This window comes from Coloeus monedula (assembly GCF_965178545.1).
Source record: "Coloeus monedula genome assembly, chromosome: 8".
NCBI classification, from domain to species: Eukaryota; Metazoa; Chordata; class Aves; order Passeriformes; family Corvidae; genus Coloeus; species Coloeus monedula.
In genome coordinates this window covers 3577408-3599163 of record NC_138788.1, presented here as the reverse complement: position 1 = coordinate 3599163, position 21756 = coordinate 3577408, and the positions used below count along the sequence as shown (strand labels likewise).

Sequence of the window (21756 nt, the reverse complement as noted above, 5' to 3'; positions counted from 1 at the left end):
TGTGCTCCCAAACTTCCCCAGCTCACCTCCTGGGAGGGCTGCAGATGAAGCTGAGCACCCGAGCACACTCCCACAGACAATCCGTGACAGACAGGCATACCCCCCAACCAGCGAGGGACCATTTATCACAAAAAAACCAAAATTACTCCATCTGCTTTCTCAGCCCTGATCCGAGGGGGGGGGGGGGGGGGGGGGGGAGGACCACCAAAAAACAAACAAAAAAAACCCCAACACTACAATGAAACAGCACCCAAAGGCAGATCTAGGAAATAAAATTCACAACGCTACCGTACAGCAAAGCTCCTGGAGTTGGCCCCTGTCCCGTTTAGCACCTCATCACGTGCCACAGCGCATAAACTGCTTCTCTGTCTCCAAGGAAACCGCTGCCTTAGCATATCTTTTCTCCTCTCACCATGTCCTGTATGTTACAGTCACTCCTTCCTTCTAAAGCATCCCCAGGTGTTAAATACCTCACTAATCTCTGAGCAACTGTTCTCATCTGGCTTTGGAGCCTGATGTTTCTGGTTCTGATCAGAGGGTTTGTTTACTCAAAAGCTTCCCTGCCTTCTCTAATCCTGCCCAATAAAACATTTGTATAGACAGACCTCACCTTTACATCCACACCCAGGGCCCCTCTCTTGTCCCCTTACTGCTTTTTTTCTGCAATTGCAAAGCTGGGAATAAAACCCAAGGACTTCCAGGACTTGAAAACAGCAATGGCGGCCAAATTATATGGGGACAAGATTTTAGCAGAGCCTGTTGCAATAGGGACCCACAAACTGGACAGGGTCTCTTCATCAGAAACTGGAGTGACAGAACAAAGGGGAATGGTTTAATACTAAAAGATGAGAGATTTAGAGGGGATATTGGGAAGAAATTCTTCTGTGTGAGGGTGGAGAGGGACTAGAACAGGTTGCCCAGAGAAGCTGCGGCTGCCCCATCCCTGGAAGTGTCCAAGGCCAGGTTAGATAGGGCTTGGAGCAACCTGAGATAGTGGAAGGTGTCCCTGCCCACGGCAGGGGGTGTAACTGGATGATCTTTAAGGTCCTTTCCAATGCAAACCATTCCATGATCTCCAGCAATCTGGCTGGAGAGACGCCCTCAATGCAAGCATGTCGCAGCAATGGCACCGATGCTTTGGAACACACCAAAGGATCTGGAGATGCTTCTCATGGGAAACAACTTGATCCCGAAGGTCCACTTTCGCAGGGGTGGCAGTGCCAGGAACCACTGCCAGTTTTCGGGATCAGGCAGGTTTCTGAGAGCCCTCATCCTGTGCCCTCCTCCAAGGGACAGATGTCTCAGGCACATCTCTGGTTTTCCAGCATTTTCCTGACCCCTAGTGACAAGATGTGGCTGTACAGCAGCCGCCTAACATGCAGTGCCGAACTCTCCCTGAATAAATAAGGAACAAAACTCTTTAACATGGGAAAACGGTTTCCAGATCTGTCAAGATACTTACCCTCTGCAACCCCTGCAAATCTGCCAGAAAATCCAACCGGTTTAGCAAAGAGATTCAAATTTGGACTGGAAGTCAGAAAACAAGCTGAACGAATACAAGAAGCTTCCCTTGCACCGGGCTCCAGCTGTGCCCAGGGAACCCAAGTTACAGGACTAATCCATCAGCAAACCAGACAAAACAAGGGGTGGGGAGAAGGCAGTTTTGATGGACTGCCTTCCCCCGGGGCAAATGCATCCTGTTGCAGGGACCTGGGTGACCTTGGCAAGGCCACAAACTCCATGATCTCACCACTGTCTGCTACGGACCATGGAGCAAACTCCTGGGAAGCTGGAGGACAAGACCTGTGATACAGGGGTACATTAGCTGCCAGGATCCAGGGCCCTTGTTTTTGGTTTCAAGGGCAAACACAGAGTCCAAACAGGATTATTCTGTCCCAACTCTGAGTTTCCAAATCTAAACCATGCCAGGTTTCTCCATGCATTGGCTTGGAACAGGCGGTGTCCTCCAGCACTGTTACAGCAGGGGATTACTGCAACACACGTATCAAACAACAAGGCCCATGGAAAAGAAATATATATGGACTGATTCTTGGTAGATGTTTCAGAGAGATGTTTATTTCTCCAACCGCATGGCCGGAGCTCTGCCGAGGAACTGCGGCAATCACGGGACCCGAGGGGGAACACAAAACAACCAATGGGGAACAAGGCTGACCAGGAGCCAGGGAAACCCCGTGCCTCCCCCCAGGGCCCCTCTCCCAGGGCCACATGGCAGGGGGGAAGGGACCCCGACACAGCACCAGTCTGACACAGAAGGGATCCACAGCAAAGTGCTTTTGGATACTTCGGACAACCCAGGTTTGCATCATCCTCTGGGAAACCTCCCTTCAATGAAACACTGCTCACTCCTGTATACTCTGATATCCCTTGGAAAACAGTCACCTCCCACTTTGGGATTCATGTTTTCAACCTATTAGAAGTGGTTATGCCATTTTATTGCTATTTTTCCACCTTATTTTCCATGCAGGGTACCTGCACTCTGCCTGACACAAAGAACCTTCACCTAACACCCACTGTGAGCAGAACAAAGCCCCAATTTCTGCCAGCCTCCAATTTATTTTGTTCATTGCTCTGAGGGCCTCACTGATTTTGATAAAACACTGCTACAAGAGGAAATCTCACACATAATTAATTAATGCTTCATTTCTGTTTATTGGGCCCTTTTGTCACACCTGCCATAAACCCCCCCGCCCCCCCGTGCTAAACAAACTCTTTAATTAAATCTATTGTGCCATGAGAGCAATGCTTCAGATTGCAGATGATGAAGGAGTTTGGCCCACCCTGGCTTAAAACACCCTTTGGGTCACAGCTTCTCTGGGCTACCTGTGCAAGGGCCTCCCCACCCTCACAGGGAAGAATTTCTTCCCAATATCCCACCTATCCCTGTCCTCTGGCAGTGGGAAGCCCTTCCCCCTTGTCTTGTCCCTCCAGGCCCTTGTCCAAAGCCCCTCTCCAGCTCGTTGGAGCCCCTTTGGGCACTGATTTGCTGTTCTTGTTTGCTCCTCTCACAGAAAGACAGACTGGGAGAGCTGGAGGTGTTCAGCCTGGAGACCCAAACCAACCAAACAACACTTGTTGCTCTGTTGGGCCATCAAAATGGTTCAGGGAAAGTGAAATGAGGAGGGAGGGCAAAATTCAAAAAGCAAATATTGAGATGGGAGACAGAACACTGCTCTCAAGCAAAGCAGCTTTCAGGGTCAGATATATTTCATTAAAAAGTTATTGACAAAATATCCGTAGGTGAGTGATATGAGACCTCCCTCCAAATATGCAGAATCCTGTACGCGTGTGGGTTTAGCTGCCACCAAAAGCAGCGCAACTCTAAAACAGACAAAATGGAGAGGGAAAAAGAGCAAAAATCCAGTAAACAGGTTCACCCCTTGCACAGGGTGAAAACTGCTCTGAGCAAACACCTTGCCCAACGCCCTCAATTAATCATTAAAAACAAACCTAAAGGGTCCCATCTCAGAAAGGGAAATTAAAGCTGTGCAAATCAGGAACTTAGACATTCAGAAGTTTGAGTCAGCCAAAGGATTTCCCTGGACACAATTCCACAGTGTAGAGTGAGGAAAATCACAGCTGCCCTGTTGTCGTTTTTCAGGATCAGCCCATCCCTGTGCAAGAGACCCCTCCCATGGAAGGTTGGCAGTTAAGGCTGGATTTATCACCCAGGAGAGAAAATGCCATTACAAAGGAGCTGAGCAATGAGAAGACAGTGTAAGGAATCCTATTTCTCCTCATGTTCTCAACCTCTAGGGAGCTGAGGTGGCCATCAGTTACTCTGCACTGGCAGCACACGTGTCAACAAGGGAAATAGGATCAGCTCCCAGGTAGGCTGGAGTAAAATCCAATGGAGCAAAAGCCAGGTAACATGAGGGATTTGCTTCCTGCCCATCTCCAGATCAATAGGGAGGCCAACAGAGGCACTGTTACCCAGCCCAGCTGCCCTCAGTTCACCTGCTCAAACTATTATTTACAGGGACACTTCTGCTGGACTGTGATGAAACTGTCAATCTTGCAATTCCAACTTAGGCCAAGAAAATATTCTGCTGGCCTTTCTCAACCTTACAAGCAACCCCACTTCCTGATTTCATTGCTGGAAACCTCAGAGCACACCTCCTCCTGCCATCCACAGCAAAGCTTCCAGCTTTGCATCTGCACGTAATTTTTTTCTTCTGAGGTGCTTCATTGCTCTCCAAGTCTTTTCTCCCCGAACAGACACTCAGTATCTCCCAGGACACAAAAGATGCTCATTTTTCCTTTTCATTACCCTGGCAAATAAACCTACAGAGGGGGAAAAAAAAAAAAAAAAAGGATTTACTTCCCTCTATCTTGCCCACAAGAGTATATACAAGGGATGTTATGTCACACTGTATTAAAAAAAAATCTGGAATTAATTGCTTCAAAGGTGAAAAAAGCCATGAGGGAATAGCAGGGGGCTAAATTTCTGTGTACCACATACACCAGTACAGTAAAAAATTGTTGTCAGCACTGGTAAATTGCCCATCACATGAGTGGGTTTAGCAGACAATGTGCTGCAGGACATGGGCACAAATCCACCTGGCCTGGAGAGGTAAAATGCCAGGGAGCAGCACTCAGCATCCACGAACACACCATTCCCTCGGCAACAGGAGAAAACAGCTTTAAAGCGCTCGGAAGTGTTGTGGGGCACTTCGCCTTCTTCCGCCCCATTTCCATGGCTCTTCCTCTACGTGCTGAGATATAATCCCGGTAGCCCCAGACAATGATCTGGTGATTATGGGTACACTGAGCTCATGCATACGCTCAGCCAGGACCACCATCTCGCTCCTCACACGTGCTGCTAGCAGCATCCAGCGGTATCGGCTTCAACTGCTCCCTCCATCCCGCTCCACCTTTTCCTTGTGCCCCAGGTTAAGGAAGTGACCCCCAGGAGAGGGGTAGGCGGTTCAGGGGGAAAACGCATCGGGGCTCCGTCGTGCAGGGCTTCCAAGAGATCCTGTCTGGGCATCCCCGGAGCCCCACGGCCCCGTTCGGCCCCTCAGGCAGGCGGCCAGTATTAGAAAGGCTCGGCTGGCCGTGGGTGGACCCAATAGCCTCGCCACGCCTCCCGCTATCCCGGACAATCCCCGGCTCCAGCGGGATCCGGCACGGCGAGCATCACCCGACCCGCACCGCGGAGGGAGGCCACGGAGACCCGCGGGCCATGGTAAGTCGCTGCTGGGAAAGCCGGCTGTTTCTTCTGCCTTTTCGAAGGCAAAAATGTTTCAGCGGCAGATCCACGCTCGGAGGAGAGGCAGGAGGGAAGGGAGAAAGGAGCAGAGCGCTGCGAGTGGTTAATCAGTAACGCGGGAGCTCCACCAGCTGCTGCTGAATTTCCAAAGGCAGCGCCCTCCAGGCTCATTCCTCTATAAGGGGGAGGGAGAGGGTCCGCCAGCAACGACCCCCTCTCACATTCTGTAGGACAAGGACGACCCCCACGTGTGCTCCATCTGCACAGCCCTGCAACACGCCTGGGCCGGCTGGAAATCGGCTTTTCCACGAAAGCATAAGACCATGGGCCTTGTGGAATACACCATTCCAGTCCTGCCTGCTTACCCAGGGCTGTCCCTTGTACCTTCTCCTAGGTGGAAAGTCATACCTTTCATTAGGAAAAAATTCCTCCCTGTGAGGGTAGTGAGGCCCTGGCACAGGTTGCCCAGAGAAGCTGTTGTTGCCCCTGGATCCCTGGAAGTGTCTAAGGCTAGACTGGACAGGACTTGGAGCCACCTGGTCTAGTGGAAGGTGTCCCTGCCCATGGCAGGGAGGTAAAACTGGATGGGCTCTAAGGTCCCTTCCAACCCAAACCATTCTGGGATTCTATGAAAGGGAAGATTCTAGTTAGAGCAGAGGGTTCAAACTCTCCCAATTTCCCATGCAGGTTCCTTTCCCTCAGTTGCATAATGTATCTACTTGGTTTCCTGCTGGCAAAAAACCAAAAATTAAAATCCCAACTCCTTGGCATTTGAGAGCCAGCAGAAGAAAACAAAATAATTTCATTTCTCTGATGAGAAGAGTGTGTTTTAAAGGAGTGAGAGCACATGAAAGCACTAACATGCCATCCTGACAAAACTAGCAGGCTGGCCAATGTCCTGGGGTGAAGAACGAGGGATTGGAGTGGGGTGGAGGGCAGGGTGGTGCTCCAGGCAGAGGGTTTGCCATCACAAGACACAGCCAGAGGAGCTGGCTCTGTGTGGTCTGTGGGCCAAACCTCAGCCTGGCCCATGCCTCCCATTGGTGCGGGGGTGCCTGAGAGGAGCTGGGCTGGAAGAAGCCTCGGGGGCCATCCTCCCACATAGTCAACGGAGAAAAGGGTCCAACAACAATTATACCATGTCCCTTTGTTGCTCTGCCCAGGGAAGGTTGGTTTGGAACCCAGCCCCCTGCATCCATACCCCTCTGCTCCAAGCAACCACTCCAGCTTTTACCTTTCCTCTCTATAGCACTGATAAGGAGCAGGTTTTAGCCCCTGGCCCCAAATCCTGGTGCAGCCCCTGCTCTATTCCTATCAGAGCCCCCTGTGGGTGCCCCCCTGCCAGCGCCCCGTGCAGAGCCATCCTCTGCCCCACGTTATCCAGTTGCTAAGCAACCTGTGCCCAGCTTATCACACCATCAGCAGGGAAGGGCAACGGCTGAGGGTTTATTGAGCTACGTCATGTTTACTCACTACCTTCCCTCCCAGCCCAGGACTTGAGAGAGGACAGGGTTGACATTTGGTGGGTAGGGAGGGGGGTGACAGAGCCAGGGCTGGCAGGGGGTCGTCCAAAATGCAGTGAGGCCAAAATATGCAGAGGCAAGGAAGGCCTTCCCCAAAACTCCTTTCAGCTGCAATGCCAAGGGAACAGGAAGCATCCCACCCCCAGACATCCTGTGCTAAGGTTCAGTGACACTCTGGCACTCTCCATTCCATGCAGTCTAAGGGTCACGGATACCACAGACAGGTAGGCACCCACACAGCCAGGGGAATGGGGTATCATCTTTCCAATCTTCCCAAAAACATGCAAGAACCACCCACAAAAACATCAGCTTCACAGCTGGTTCTTTGGTTTTGTACAGCCTGTGAACAGAGAAGCCATAGGAGAGGATGATCTACCTCAGTTTCTCAGTTGTTTAAGATGCCATTTCTGAGCACTGATGCCCAAGCAAAGTGTCTCAAGGGGCCACTGACCAAATACCCACAAAAAACTGGGCCAGATTTGTCAAGACTCATATCCAACTTGCCACACGTGGCTCTACAGCACATAAAGGAAAGGATATCGTGAAGAGATATTGTTCTTTATCATCACCAACTGGAAAGATCAACTCACTCAAACCTGACAGAGCTCAAGGAACATTTGGACAATGCTCTCAGGCACATGGTGGGATTCTTGGGGCTGTCCTGTGCAGGGCCAGGATTTGGAGTTTGATGATCCTTGTGGGTCCCGTCCAACTCAGAACAATCTGCAATTCTGTGAAAGAATTTTAACTGCCAGAACATAACATTTCAGAGAGCAGTGCCCCTGTGCACTCACTTCCCTGCAGAGCCAGAGCAGAGCTGGCTCAGGCTGCCCCCATGCCCAAGAGCTTCATTTTAGTTTCATCTCTGCCTATAAACACTCCGCAAAGCCAAGAACTGCTGCTTCCCCATTACCACCCCTTAAAAACTAAGTACCCGCAGCTCTGCCCAAGGCAGAGCTCAACCACAATCCCTCCCTCTGCCCTTTGTTCCTCACAGACAGAAACAGCCTCTTAAACTCCATTGTAATATAAAGGAGATGGGAAAAGGAGCTGACCTGAAGCTTAGTGTGACTCATCTCTGATCTACACCACTTCTTTCTCCTCAAAAGCAGGCTCCTAATAAATAAATAAACAAACAAATAAATAAAAAGCCCTCCTGCTTTGGGAACCCTAAAGCAACTCTCAGATCTAGAAATGATCATAAGAGCTTCAGCTTTTTAAGCTTTATTTTTTCCCCCAGAAGATCATATGTAAAATAAAATATAATTTGGATTTTAACTTTACACAGGTATCATTTCGGAGTACCTCAGGCACTGTGTGAGATGTTGTAGGTGAGAGGATAGAAGGGACCTGTGGATACTAAAAAGCTAGCAGAGAGATTTTCTAGCTTTCTGCAGCCACCTGTGAAAGTCTCCTTTCTCACGCAAAGTAGCTGGGAAAACAGTTTGAAGTTTTGTAAACTATTCCACAGGTGCAAGTTGTTTGTGTCTTTGTTTTCCACACTGGGAAAAATATTTTGGAAATGGGTGTTATACCGTTCAGCCAATCACTCTGGGAGGCGGATGGTCAAGCACCCAATGATGTTATGCCACTCTTGTGAACAAAGTTATATAAGCTGATTTATATATTTATATAATTAAATATAGCCACTTTTGGCCATTGAACCTCATCCTGGACTTGCGTAGTTTATCACCGTTCTTGGTACAACAGTGACAGGAACCAGCTGGACTTCCTTGGTACCTGCAGAAAGTATTCCAGGCAGGGAGCAGAGGACATTGATATTCCAACCTTCCCACCCACTCTGCAGCTGCCTCCTTGTTCCCATAACTCCATGACCCATGGGATGCCTCATTACTCTGAACATCTGCTTCATCCCACCTCTGCCACACTGATCTTCTCTTCCCTTTCCTTCCCATGGTGCCAGGCAGGAAAAGCCCACAGGCTGAGCACGGAGGAGAGGGAGCAGCTGCTGCCAAACCTGCGAGCTGTGGGGTGGAATGAGGTGGAAGGCAGAGACGCCATCTTCAAAGAGTTCCACTTCAAGGACTTCAACCGGGTATGAGCACCAGGGGCATGAAGTTTTACAGACTGGGACACTCAGTTTGCGGAGCAGGGAGTCCCCTCTGCAAAGCTCAGCCAAAGAAACCCCTTTGTGTCTCTCCTGAAATGGAATGGCTGAGCAAAATAGCCTACCCAAGACACCCGAAGTGCTCGACCCAGCATAGAGTTTGTCTGGGAAACACTCCTCAGGAAGAGGAAAACCCATAGAAAACTCCCAGAATATCCCAGGCCTTGCATTTGGTTGAGTTATCTAGACACAGGCAGTGTAAAATTAATAGTAATGGAGTGAAAACCAATATATTGCAGGTTCAGAGTTAACTTTTCTTCTTACTTTGCAGGCCTTTGGCTTCATGACCAGAGTGGCTCTACAGGCAGAAAAACTGGATCACCATCCCGAATGGTTCAATGTGTACAATAAGGTAAGAAACAGGGATTGTGGGGACAAAGCAGAGAACTTTAGGGAGCAGATCCCTTTTTTGAGAGATAAAACAGGAGCAGCGAGTCCTGTTCACATCAGAAGGACCTCTTCCCTCAGATGCTATTTCCATATCACAGCCAGCCTGTGGCTATCACAGATCCTTTCCTCCTCCTTTTTCCCTGTCCAGCTGAGCAGTAGCTGCCATAGGCTGGCACCAGGGTTGCTTTTTAAAATCAGTATCAAGTAGGAGCCACAGAAAAAGCTTCTGGGGAAAAGAGTGAGTTGGAAATGGGCACAGGTGGCTGCTGTGACCAGGGCATGGGTGGCAGTGACAGCTTGTGGCCAGGATGAGCTGTAGGAAGAAGAAAAACCAGGAAAAGTGCCAGAGCGCCTCTCCCACCCCAGGGAATTTTGCTAACAAGTTTGGAGCTACTGCCTCATCAGGTGCAGCACTGGGGGAAACCAGCCCTGCTGTTTCTGTCAGCAATACTCAGCCTGTCTGTCTGCCTTAGGTTCACATCACCTTGAGCACCCATGACTGCGGGGGTTTATCAGAGCGAGACATCAACCTGGCCAGCTTCATCGAGCAGGTGGCAGCTTCCCTCTCCTGACCAGTGATACACACAGCCACTGTGTCCTGCCTAGATGGCTGCACCCAGAGCCTTCTCCCACTTCCAAGCTAGATCCTGGATACAAACTGCCCGACACCTCGCCAACCTCCCCAGTGCAGCTCAGATGGATGGAGGCACTTCTCAGGGTGCATGTATCCACCTCTGATCTTGCAAATTCCATCCTTAAACCCATTAGCCATGAGATCCCACACCCCCTTCACTACTGAGCCTTTTACCAGCAGTCAGTCGTAGAGTCATGGAATATCATAGTCATGGAATGGTTTGGGTTGGAAGAGACCTTAAAGATCACCTCGTTCCAGCCCCTGCCACGGGCAGGGACACCTTCCACTAAACCAGGTTGCTCCCAGCCCCATCCAACCTGGCCTTGGACACTTCCAGGGATCCAGGGGCAGCCACAGCTTCTCTGGGAAACCTGTGCCAGGGCCTCATCACCCTCACAGGGAACAACAATTTCTTTCCAATATCCGATTTAAACCTATTCTGTGTGAATCCATTCCCCCTTGTCCTGTCACTATATGCTCTTGTACAAAGTCCTTCTCCATGTTTCTTGTCAGTTCCTTCAGGTACTGGAAGGCTGCAATTAGGTCACCCCAAAGCTTCTCTTCTCCAGGCTGAACAATCCCAATTCTCTCAGCCTTTCCTCAGAACTGCTGCATCCCCTCTGATCATCTTGGTACCTCCTCTGGACTCATGCCAACAGGCCATGTCCTTCCAGAGTCATGTTACACCACTGCACCAGTAAATCCATCCAGCCTGCCCCCGCCCAGCCTGCCCCCATCCAGCCCCTATGTTGTTGTTTTTTACCTCCTGGAATGTGCTTTCTGCCTAAAACATGTTTTGTAAACCCTCTGGCTTCTCTGTAACCAAGCAGCATTGTGCTGTGCAATTTGTCATTGCTGTAACCCCTCGCTAGCAATAGGCACGTGGTCTCACCCCCACTAAAACCAGCCTTTAGTAGGATACCAACTGAAAATGTTTACAATATTTCAAGATGTTACAATAAACATCTTGTTTAACCCGATGGTTCTTTGGAAAGAGGCCTCACTGATCAAATTACACCAACAGGTTTTCCCAAGGGCAGGTACTGCCCTGACTGCTCTCAAGGTGCTTCTGCCACGGAAAAACTTCACACAGAAATGGCAGGTCCCTTCACCTCAGAGTGACTGGGGTCTGAAAGACAAAGAGATGATCAAAGCCGGAGCAGGTAAAAACTGCTTATGTAAAGTCCCAGCTGTGCTGTAGCCAAGGCACAAACACAGGGAAAATACAACTAAAAGGCACAAAAGCAACACAGCACCTGACCACAGGCTGCTTAGGGTGGAATACTTCCCAAAGCGAGGTTGTGGGTGGATTTGGTGGTGCAGGGTCTTCAATGACACAATGAACTATCTGCTGTAAAGCCAACAGCATTTGCTTTCAGCACAACAGTCTGGGGAAAAACACTACAAATGCCCAGTTCGGGTCTTTTTTTCTTCTCTTTTTTTAACCCTTTAAAGTTCTACAAAGTCTTAATAGAAAATCCATAGCTCTTAACTTCCAGCATCTTTGAACATCACACACAAGATGCAGACACGGACACCACCTTCACTTCGACAGAAACACAGAGCAGCCCTCAGGCAGAGTTAGCAAGATTCATAAGCCATCCTCCCTGCCACAGACCAGGCTGTGCATGAGGAAATTCCAGGAACAACAGGTCCTCGTTCATTCAAATGAGCACTGAAGCAGAAAAATAAGAACTCGGTGAGCCTAGATAGCTAAATGCACCATTTTAATACAAACCAGGCCCATTTTCACCAGCTCTCCAGCTACTTCAGCCTCCAGTTCGACAGTGGCATATCAGAGCAATGCAGAAAACTGCCATAAGATCAACTTATCCCATTTGTCCATTAAAAAGTCCACATGGATTTATTGGGCAAGGTATTATTGTGTTGTACGCAACCCTTCCCTCTCCCCAAGTCATCAGAAAAGTGCAGATGAAATCCATGGCATGAAGACACACATCTCTTCTTGGTCCATCCCATTGGATATTCTTCATTCTAGTACCTAAGAACAGGCAAATCCCTTGGGAGTGCTTTGTACAATCAACAAATTGAATGTCCCGCTTGGAAAACAAGGACCATCCTTGGAAAATCCTGCAGGAATTAACAGTGGCAAGGATCCCTCCAGGTCTAAAAGTACCGTCCAGTTTCAGATCATAATCCAGTCCATCAAATTCTTCCTTATTTTTTTTGTCTTTTAAACAATCACACAGCCTGTAAATTCATTTTTCCAAGACCATTTGGCATGATAAAGCAGATACAGATTACATATTAGGTGACAAGGATGAATAAAAACTACACACCAGGGAACTACAGTGGCCTATTCCTGACCACAGGATTACATTTACAGTATAGGACAAATACACATGGAACAATTAAACCCACAAATATTATTAATAAGCAAAGCCCAGAACAGAATACATTGACTTACAAATAACATCTTCAAATACATCCAAAAATGTGAAATGGAGCACTGATCTGTTAGATCCATCTACTTCCTGGGAGGAAAAGGCAACTAGGGAAGGAAGAGAAGGGAGTTTCTCTCCTTCAGCCCACCCCATTCCACCCCTTCTTTCTTTTAAAGCAGAAACAAAAAGAGTACCTCCCTTTTGTTTTGTTAAATCTCGGTCCCAAAGAGAACCATCACAGCAGCCAGACACTCAAGACTGTCTCCAAAGTACTGCAAACTCAGAGATACAGTAATGGTCACATTGGCAGGACCTTGAGAGAATAAATAGGTCCAATACAAACTGCCAGAGCTGATATCACCATCAAGAAACTCTCGGGCAATTCAGTGATTTCAAAAGGGCTCAGAGACTTGCATAAAGTCATCAATTTCAGGGCCAAAATACTTGCATCTCCTAGCACAGGGAATAAAGCTGTTGGAAAGCCAGGATCCTTCCCACAATGGCCGGGCCCAAGGCTGCAGTGGCTGGTAAGTGACCTTCTCATTCCTTAAAATTCTGTGCTTCAACCAGGGTCAGCTTCAGGCTAGCAGGCTACAGCAGAGAGATGCTTTCAGATGCCTTGCACAGGACAGTGCAGACAGGGCATGAAGTCTTTGCCCACGTGTGGGATTCTCCCTGGGAAACTCTCTGTTCCATGCAAAAAGCTGAGAGGAAACATGGGAAAGCCCTGCAGGAGTAACTCCAATGCTACTTAAGAGATTCTGGCTTGTCCTTGAGGCCACAACTGCACTGAGAAAACTCTCTCACCCTAAAAACAGTGAGGAAAAATAGGAAGGCTGAGCCACATGTCCAAGGCTTGAACACTTCCAACCTGCTGCATCCTTTCCTCTGCTTCTCCGAGCTCTCCCAGCATCTTTGTGATACTGTGAAGGGACTTGGCTCATTACAACTACTATCCTACCCAACAGGCAAGGGTGCTTCCTCTGAGGCCTTTGAGGTTTGTTTTCAGAATTAGTACCATAGAGAAATGACCACAACCAAGGTCACGGTCAACAGCTGAACCCTCTAACCCTCTCTGGCGTGCCACAAAAAAAATGCCAGAGAAGCATCAAGGCACAATGGTGAATGCCCTTTTGAGAATGTGCCTTAAAGAATCAGTGCAAAGAGCTGAGATTACTGCTATTACAAAAGTCACCTTTTTGATACTAAAAGACCGTGGTAAAAAAACTGTCTGCACATGACATCCCTGTCTGTGACATGGGCCAGGGCCTAGCTGGCTCTGCTACAGCATCATGAAGGGACAGCGTAAAACCTTCAAGTTCTGAACAGTGAAATGAGCTTTACACCTCCCTCCAGATTTGTGCAAGGGAAAACAGCACTCCTGGGTGGTCAATGCATGTCATCTGCAAGAGGCAGGGGAGCAAAACAGCCATGATGTACCTGGGGTTTTCAGTACCATCCAGTTCCCCTCTCTACGCCACCTGCTTCATTTCTGTTTCTGCTGTTGTTCAAGAGATTTCAGAAGAGGGTTTTGTGTTGGCTTTTTCTCCCCCTCAGCAGATATTGATTGCAGTGTCACTGAGATCTCCAGAGGGAATTTCAAAAGGAGGCCATGACTGCCTTCCCTCTGCCAATTTATCAGCTCTGCATTAACAGATGTAAGGCTCCCTGCACTGTCTGTTAAATGCAGCAGCTTAGAGGAATACTCCAAAGAAAACAAAATTGCCAATTTATTGTCTACCATTAATTTCTGGGAAGATTGGAGCCATGGCACACAACGTGAGAACTCAAATTTAACACTTGGCTGGACACTGACTGAATACCAGGTCTGAGGAGGAGAAACAACACAGAATGAAGTGACATGCAGAATACCTGAGGAATTTGGAGCTGTGGAATGGACATTCAATTCACCATCAATAGCCATGATGAAAACAGGCAGGTGGGAGGGAAGAAAAGCCCTAAAACTGAAATTGGGCATGAAAACAATGCAGATTTCAGAACAGACTAAGATAGGGAAGGAATTTTTCCAATCAAGCCACCCTCAGACCTGCAATTGTAGGAACAAAGGAACTGTAATCTCTTTCCCTACAAAACCTTTGGAACCACCGCAGTGCTCGCTGGCATGGCACCGATTGTTGCATTACAGTCAGTGGTGGCCGGGAGAGCCGTTCATGTGCTTTTCACTGCTGGGAACATCCGTGCTGTAGAGGCCATCCAGGTATGCCTGGGAAATCTCCGCTACCAGGCTCCTGTCTGGGACGGACTGGGCCATTCCATAAATGGCTCCCTAAGCAGAGAAGAGCAGGCTGTTACACAGGAGAAATACCCTCAGCCCAAACACCCCCTCACTGTGTGCTGGCCTCCTCACCATGCCAGTGGTCTTGGCATTGAGGTCTTTCATGATGTCCTGGATGCTGTCCCTGACATCCTTCAGGAACTGCTCAGCAACGCCGGGCTTTGTGTGCAGCTGCGTGATGCAGAGATGGATGCTGGGCAGGCAGGGTAGAGGGCAGAGATTAACTACCTCCAGTACACACAGCTCCACGTTTTCTGAGCAACCAACAGCAACGGAGCCCTTCTGTGGCCACTGATAACCGTGTATCTCCTTAAAATAGCATTCCCACTAAGGGTAATCCCTGCAAAATGTTTGCTAAAACCATCTCCTTCCTTCCTTCCTGACTTCACAATTAGGTTAGAGTTTCTCACCTCATTCCAAGTACCCATGCTGAGAAAAATGCAGCTGCCTGCAAGCACGGGGACCCCGGCATCATTTCCCTCTCCTTCCTCTGCAGCTTGTAAGCTATCACGAGGAGGCACCCACCTCTGAGCTATCACCTCAGGCTCTCTAGACTTTGCTTCACAAGGCCAGTCAAAATTTTTTTCAGTGCAGCTACATCTGGGAGCACTGGCCACTTCTGTCCACAGAAACCCAATTTCCCACTTAAGGAAAGTCTCTGACAAAGATTAATTTTACATTGAAAATTATCAACCCTTCACTGTTCTTTTAATTGCCTTCATCTTCAGTGGGCAGGAGGAAGATAGTAAAAATAAATCAATCAATCTACAAACCCTCAGTTAACTAAACATGAGATAAAGCCTTGGTTATTTATATTTTTCTGCTTGTATTAGATAAAGGTAAATAGAAAGGGAGCCTCAGACATGTTCTCTGCCAGGCTCATTAAAATTATTATTACTTTATCTTCACCGCTGTATAATGGCAATTACAAAAGTGATTCCTGCTCTGCAGAGGAAAATTCTACATACAATTTATCGGATATGGACAACAGCATCCAGCAAATAACGAGAGCTACATGGCCTGAAGTTGACCGTCTTGCATACCCTGGCTAAAGACATCACTCCCTGGTCTCCACAGACTCACCTTGGTGGGAACTGTAGGACATTCAAGTTCCATCCTTTTGCAGCTAAAAAATTAGATAATCGATAGATGTCAAAAATGTCCGAGCCAATGGAGAGGACAGACACCTCTGGCTTCCCAAAAATGAAGATGCTGTCGATTTTTCGCAATCTTGAAAAGAAGGAGGAGAAATGAAATGACTGATCAGGGTTACAGGGTTCAGACATTCTGTTCACCCAGCTGGAGCCTTAAAGGAAAAGCTACAAAAGGGAACAGATGGCACATTCCCACCCAAAAATCACGCACCCAGCCCAGGCCACTGCGACTTGCCAGGTCATTACATACCCTAAAGTTAAGCAAACTCAGGAAAAACTGGGAAAGAGGGAAGACAGAAAAGCAATGGAAGACAGAGCAGCAGAGAAAATCAGCTTCTCTCACATAGTCACCCAAGCACCCCAACAAGGAGGAGTATAACCCTTCTTTTGTCCTCCCTCCAGATTCCCCCTCAGCCACCACTGAGGCAGAAGGAATTCTCGAAGCAAAGTCAGCTGAATGAAGGTGCCTGCACCCCTCCCTTCTGTGCCCCTCAGCTATCTAGGCACAAACAAAGCGTGTTCTCCCAAAACTGCCCAGTAGGTCCCTACCGAGCAGGTACCAGGAAAAAACAAAACAAAACCAGTTTGGGAGGAGGAGTCTAGCCCAGGGTTTAAGAGCAGGATCCAAACACTAAAACACCCACATACTCAGATTCGAGGAAACGGGCTGTTTTAATGATCCTCTTCGTAGCCTCAACATAGCCCGACTCTCCGATGTGCAGCAGGGTTGCCCAACATGCAGCTATGATCCCACCAGGCCTGGAGCCTGCCACAGAGGGGGAGGCATAAATTCCCCCTTGCCAGTCAGGGGCTATGAAGAACTGGTACTTCCTGTACTCCTTGTCACTGTAGAGCACCACCGAGGAGCCCTTGGGAGCATAGCCATACTGCAAGAGGCACAGAAAGGGTTAGAAAGCAGCAAGAGGGCACAGGAATGCATCCAAGTCCTCACCAAGATTCCATTTGTTTATCTGCTGGAGAGCAGGAAGGCTCTGCAGAGGGCTGGGACAGGCTGGATCCATGGGCAGAGGTTCAGCAAGGCGAAGTGCCAGGTCCTGTCCTTGGGTCACAACCACCCCCTGCAGCTGCAGGCTTGGGTAGAGGGGCTGGAAAGCTGGAAAAGGGCCTGGGGGTGCTGGTGACAGTGGCTGTACATGAGCTATTGTGTGCCCAGGTGACCAATGGCACCTGGCCTGGATCAGGAATAGTGTGACCAGCAGGACCAGGGCAGTGATTATCCCTCTGTGCTGAGGGCCCTTGAGTTCTGCGTCCAGTTCTGGGCCCTCATGGACAGAGAGACATTGAGGGCCTGGAGCATGTCCAGGAAAGGGAACAGAGCTCGTGAAGGGTCAGGGAGCACCTGGAGCAGCTGAGGGAGCTGGGGGGGGGGGCTCAGCCTGGAGAAAAGGAGGCTCAGGGGGACCTTCTCACTCTCTGCAACTCCCTGACAGGAGGGGGAGCCAGGTGGGGGTCAGGTTCCACCCAGAGAAAACAAGTGACAGACCAAGAGGAAACAGCTTCAAGTTGTGTCAGGAGAGGTTAAGGTTGAAAATCAGGAGAAATTTCTTTGTGGAAAGGGTAGTTAGGGATAAGGGGCTGTCAGGTTGGAGGGGCTGCCCAGGGAGGTGTTCATAGAGTAACCGGATGTGGCACTCAGTGCTCTGGTCTGGTTGATAAAGTGGGGATTGGTCACAGGTTGGAATCAACCTTGGAGGTCTTTTCCAACCTGAAGGGTTCTGTACTTTGGCACACTGCACAACGCATGTGAACAGAGCAGCCCCTACCCCTACACCTCGGTGCTCCTCCACACAGTAAAGAAGAAATGCCTGAAGGTCGGGATGGCAACACGAATCACACCCCAAAAATGAAAGCACTGGAAGACCCTTCTCCCCTCTCCTTACCTTGTGGGTATCAGCAGAAATGCTGGTCACACCTTCCACACTGAAGTCAAAGGGACGCTTTAGGGGGAACCCTGCCTTGTCCATGAAAGCAATAAGGAATCCACCCAGGCAGGCATCCACATGGAAGGGGATTTTGTACTTCACTGCAAGCTGCATGTGAACAAGAGATCAGGGAACAAAATTATGTACCCAAACTCCAGTCACTAAAACGTATTTGGCATTTCATGGTTAAATGTTCACTGAACCCTTTGAAAGCATCACACCATTCTCAAGCTGCGGAGGACAGAAGATCTGGAAGGCCTGGCTACTTGTGGGACGCCTTTTTCTGCCTTCCACACAGAGGAAAAACAATGTGGCATTTTGGTAGTTTGCTGTGCTTGCCAAAGGAATGTGACAACATTGTTTGAAAGGAGTATCCTCAATAAAGTAAAAGTGCGTGAGTCAAATGAATGTAAGGTCAGAGGAGAGGCCCTGGGTGGTCACATAGAAAATAAATAACTGGAGCACAGAGAGGAAAGAAATCAGTGTGTTTGGAAAATAAGATCCCAGCCCTCTGACTCGTACTCCCTCCACACATACCTCAGACTTCCACACAAATTTTGCTACAACCAGCAGGCCCTAAATCAAAGTCTCTTCACTAAGTGGGCCATATAGGTGCTCTTTCAGGTAGCAAAGAACGAGCACTTCTGGTTGGTCTCACAGTCACACATTCCCCCTCACTCCCAAACTACATCCTGTGTACCCTGCTGTTTGTTGGTCAACACCTTCTGAGGACAGTAATACCCTTCCAACCAGTGGGATCCCTCCACCAAATTCACTGCTTGGCATCCTGGAACCCCTCTACTCTTCTTGTGCTGGTTTTACTGCTACAACACACAAGTTCCTAAAGGTAGGGGTGTCTTACCTCTGCCACCTCTTCAATGGGGTCCATAATTCCATGTGGGAACTGGGGAGCAGAACAGACCAGCATGGCTGTGTTCCTTGAGATAGCTCTCCTCATTGCCTGAAGATTTAAAGAGAGAAGATGCTCACATTCCATTTACCAAGTGCCATCCTGCCAAAAAAGATAAAGAGTGACAAGATGCAGAGTCTGGTCTTAAAAACCAATGCACAAAAGTGTACAGAAAGGAAAGCAACGAGCTACAACCACTCATCCACTTGGAAATACCATAATATTTTTGTTCATCCTCCTCTGAAATCTGGGGCTATTTCTGAAATACATAAATTACTTAATTCTAAATGAATCCCATGGGACAAAGGGATAACATCCAGTTATTTCAAATAAAACCTCATCTGCAATGATAGGCATTTATTCATGCTGTTTGTCTTTGTTTCCAGAAAGCATTCCTCCCCCTTTATCCACTGACTTGCTACCTGGACAGGTAGATTTCTTGCTAGTTGCTGTAGTATGCTAATTTCCTCACAGAAAGAGCCTAAAGTGATACCTGAACATCCACTTCCATAGCCTTGGTCAGTGGTACTTGGATCAGTTTCATGCCAAAGTAGTGTGCTGCCTTGTCAAAGGCTGCGTGGGCACTCACCGGGACCAACCTGGAAAAGAAACAGATCAAATGAAAATAACATTTTGCTATCTCCCATCTCGAGTGGCAGTAGCTGAACAGCCTTAATTAACCCTGTTTTCTGAGGCCTCATATAATTATCAGAGCCTTAAATGTTAGAGAGGGAAGAAAAGAACCACCAGTGTTTCATTTATTTTTACATTTTCCCCCTCAAAGCAATTAACCAGAAAAATATTTTCCATGCACCATCTAGAAAAGAGGCAACACATCAGAGACAGCAAATCCTCTATTAGCAGTGTAATGATTAGCACAATTCCTCATTTGAGCTCCAACCAGCCCAACTCCAGCCTCAGAGTTTTCAGGCTAAACCCTCTTTGATCTGAGTAAATCCAAACCCTTGAATACTTCAAAAGGCCTGACAATCTCTGCTCAAGAGCAGAGCTGATCAGAGCAGGCTGTCTAGAGCAGCAGACAGGTATTGCCAGAATACATTTGCTCAGGACTGCCCCCCCCAGCAACATCTCTGCCCCCAGGCTGCTTTAAAACTTCTTGTACTTTTGAACTGCTGCTTTCTACATAGGTTTCCCTCCTCCAGACAGAGATAGACAAGGAATAGGTGGTAATGAGCTATGAAATGAAGGATTATTGAAGTCCAGCAGCCACCTCAGCTTAAGGGGCACAGTAAATCCCACAAGCCCCCAAAGGAAAAAGCTGTGGTGGCACCACTCACATTTCTGGCTGTTTAATGCCTCTCTCATAAGCCAGGTCTCTGTATGCCTTGCAGGCCATCAGGATACTCTCAGTTCCCCCAGATGTCATCTGTCACCGGAAAAGAAGCAAACAAGGAAAAATAACAATGGATGTTGCAGGAGGAAAAAGCAAAAAGGGGATGCAGGCACAGCATCTCGTCTCTGCTTCAGAGATGCATGAGACAGCTCAGGGTTTCAAGGGCAGAAGCCACTGAACAGCATGAGGCAACTTTCTGACACTCGGCTTGAAAATGCACATTTAAATGTTGAATCCTCTGTTTAATTGGGATGGGGGAAAGGGAAAACAAAAAGTATTGAATTCCAGAGCCAAACAGGAGGGGACCACATTGCACAGTCACTTCACCTCACAAAACTACTCGTACTCAAGCTCTTGATTACCTGGGGATTGTTTATCTGCATTACAGATTAATTATGCCACATATATGGAAACAACAAAGTTGATTCTGTGTTAAGTCAGGTGAAGTCCAGCAGGGTTTATTAGGTCTGGAGTAGTGCCACGCTGAGACACAGAGTCAGCTCAGGGTTGGCACCACTCCTGAGCTACAAAACCTTCCCAGAACCCAGCATGCTGCAAGACCCACCTCCTCTCTGCAGAGGCCAGCCAAGGTCTGCTCAATACCAGAGCTTCTAAGCCCTCAGGGACCCAAGAAATTTTACACCATGAGGAATTTGGCCATTCCTCTCCCCAGCCAGTCCCTCAGTATCCATACCACCCACTAACCCGGCTGTCCCAGCCCTCTTCACCCTGACCACAGGGTTGCATCAGGAGGTGGAAGAGAGGAAGGCACACACAGGTTTACTGTTGCATACTTGAACTCAAGAGCTGGTGCAAATACATAAATTAAACTCTTTACAGGAAGGAATTCCTCAAGTGGGACCGTCTCTTGTGGGTAAGCTTTTATGAGTTCTGGCATGCAGAGGACACTGGGCACAACCTTCCCCAGTAAAATTTTAACCTGGGAAAATGTGAGATTGGTTTTTCAAGCAGCCTGCAGGACTGACTTAACTGGGTGAGCCATAACCTGAGGATATGGGGTAGCTGGGACAGTTATACAGAGGTTCAGGGAAATGAGGAATCAAAACCTACTTATACTGCTTATGGGGAACTAATTTTGCTCCTCAGACCTGCTGAACCAACTGCAACTTCCCCTTTTAACCTCTTCTGTCTCAAAAATAAACATAAAAAGGACCCAAGCACATTTGTATTTGTTTTCCTTTGGTTTTTCCCCGCTGACGTGGCTGCAAACCCCAAAAATGCCAAGAAGTGTGACTGCATGACAGTGACTGAACACTAAGTTTAAATATTAAGAGATAAGGAACAAGGTTCACAGCCTGCTAGGATTTGCTCCTAACACAATCCAAGCCAGAAGCAGCTGCTGCCACAGGCAGCGCAGAAGCGACTGCCACACCACAGAATTTCTACTTTTTGGGGGAATTTTAAAAGCAACAGCTGTCAAGAGATAAAACCTAACCGAGCCTCGCACTGGATAAAGACACCGCTGCATTAATTGTGAAGCAAATGGATGGCGGCAGGAACACAGTGTTGGTTTTCATGGGCTGTGTCACTCACTTCTCAATGTCCTTTATGAAAGGATCTGTCAGGTTGTCAGTGATTACCTTTGGGGAATAAAACCCAGCTGGTGATAACACAGACTGCCTTCCCACTAGGTGGGAGAAGAGGAATGGGATTATTGCATGCTCGTACCTATCCTTGCAACACTGCTTAGGAAATTGCGATGATTGTGAAAACTTTACTAGGAAGGACCTGGGGATCTTTGCATTCATGTTACTGAACACCAGGCCTG

General features: G+C 48.3%; 2 protein-coding genes across 2 annotated transcripts in view; one reads left to right on the top strand and one right to left on the bottom strand.

Moving 5' to 3' along the window:
* Nucleotides 1-1768: 1768 nt before the first annotated feature.
* On the top strand, nucleotides 1769-9843 carry PCBD1 (pterin-4 alpha-carbinolamine dehydratase 1; the record flags this gene model as incomplete). Its single annotated transcript, XM_082285812.1, has 4 exons — nucleotides 1769-1816; nucleotides 8678-8809; nucleotides 9153-9233; nucleotides 9745-9843. 4 exons carry the CDS (start codon nucleotides 1769-1771, stop codon nucleotides 9841-9843), a joined length of 360 nt encoding a protein of 119 aa, XP_082141938.1.
* A 2688-nt stretch (nucleotides 9844-12531) lies between these two features.
* Nucleotides 12532-21756, bottom strand: part of SGPL1 (sphingosine-1-phosphate lyase 1) — a 30112-nt gene continuing 20887 nt past the window's right edge. Inside the window, exons 7-14 of the mRNA XM_082286666.1 lie at nucleotides 19912-20000; nucleotides 19107-19212; nucleotides 18566-18664; nucleotides 17662-17811; nucleotides 16409-16647; nucleotides 15690-15836; nucleotides 14679-14799; nucleotides 12532-14597 (exon numbers count right to left, since the gene is read on the bottom strand). Coding sequence (XP_082142792.1) covers nucleotides 14457-14597; nucleotides 14679-14799; nucleotides 15690-15836; nucleotides 16409-16647; nucleotides 17662-17811; nucleotides 18566-18664; nucleotides 19107-19212; nucleotides 19912-20000 — 1092 coding nt within the window. The 3' untranslated portion in view covers nucleotides 12532-14456. The remainder of the gene's footprint in view (nucleotides 14598-14678; nucleotides 14800-15689; nucleotides 15837-16408; nucleotides 16648-17661; nucleotides 17812-18565; nucleotides 18665-19106; nucleotides 19213-19911; nucleotides 20001-21756) is intronic.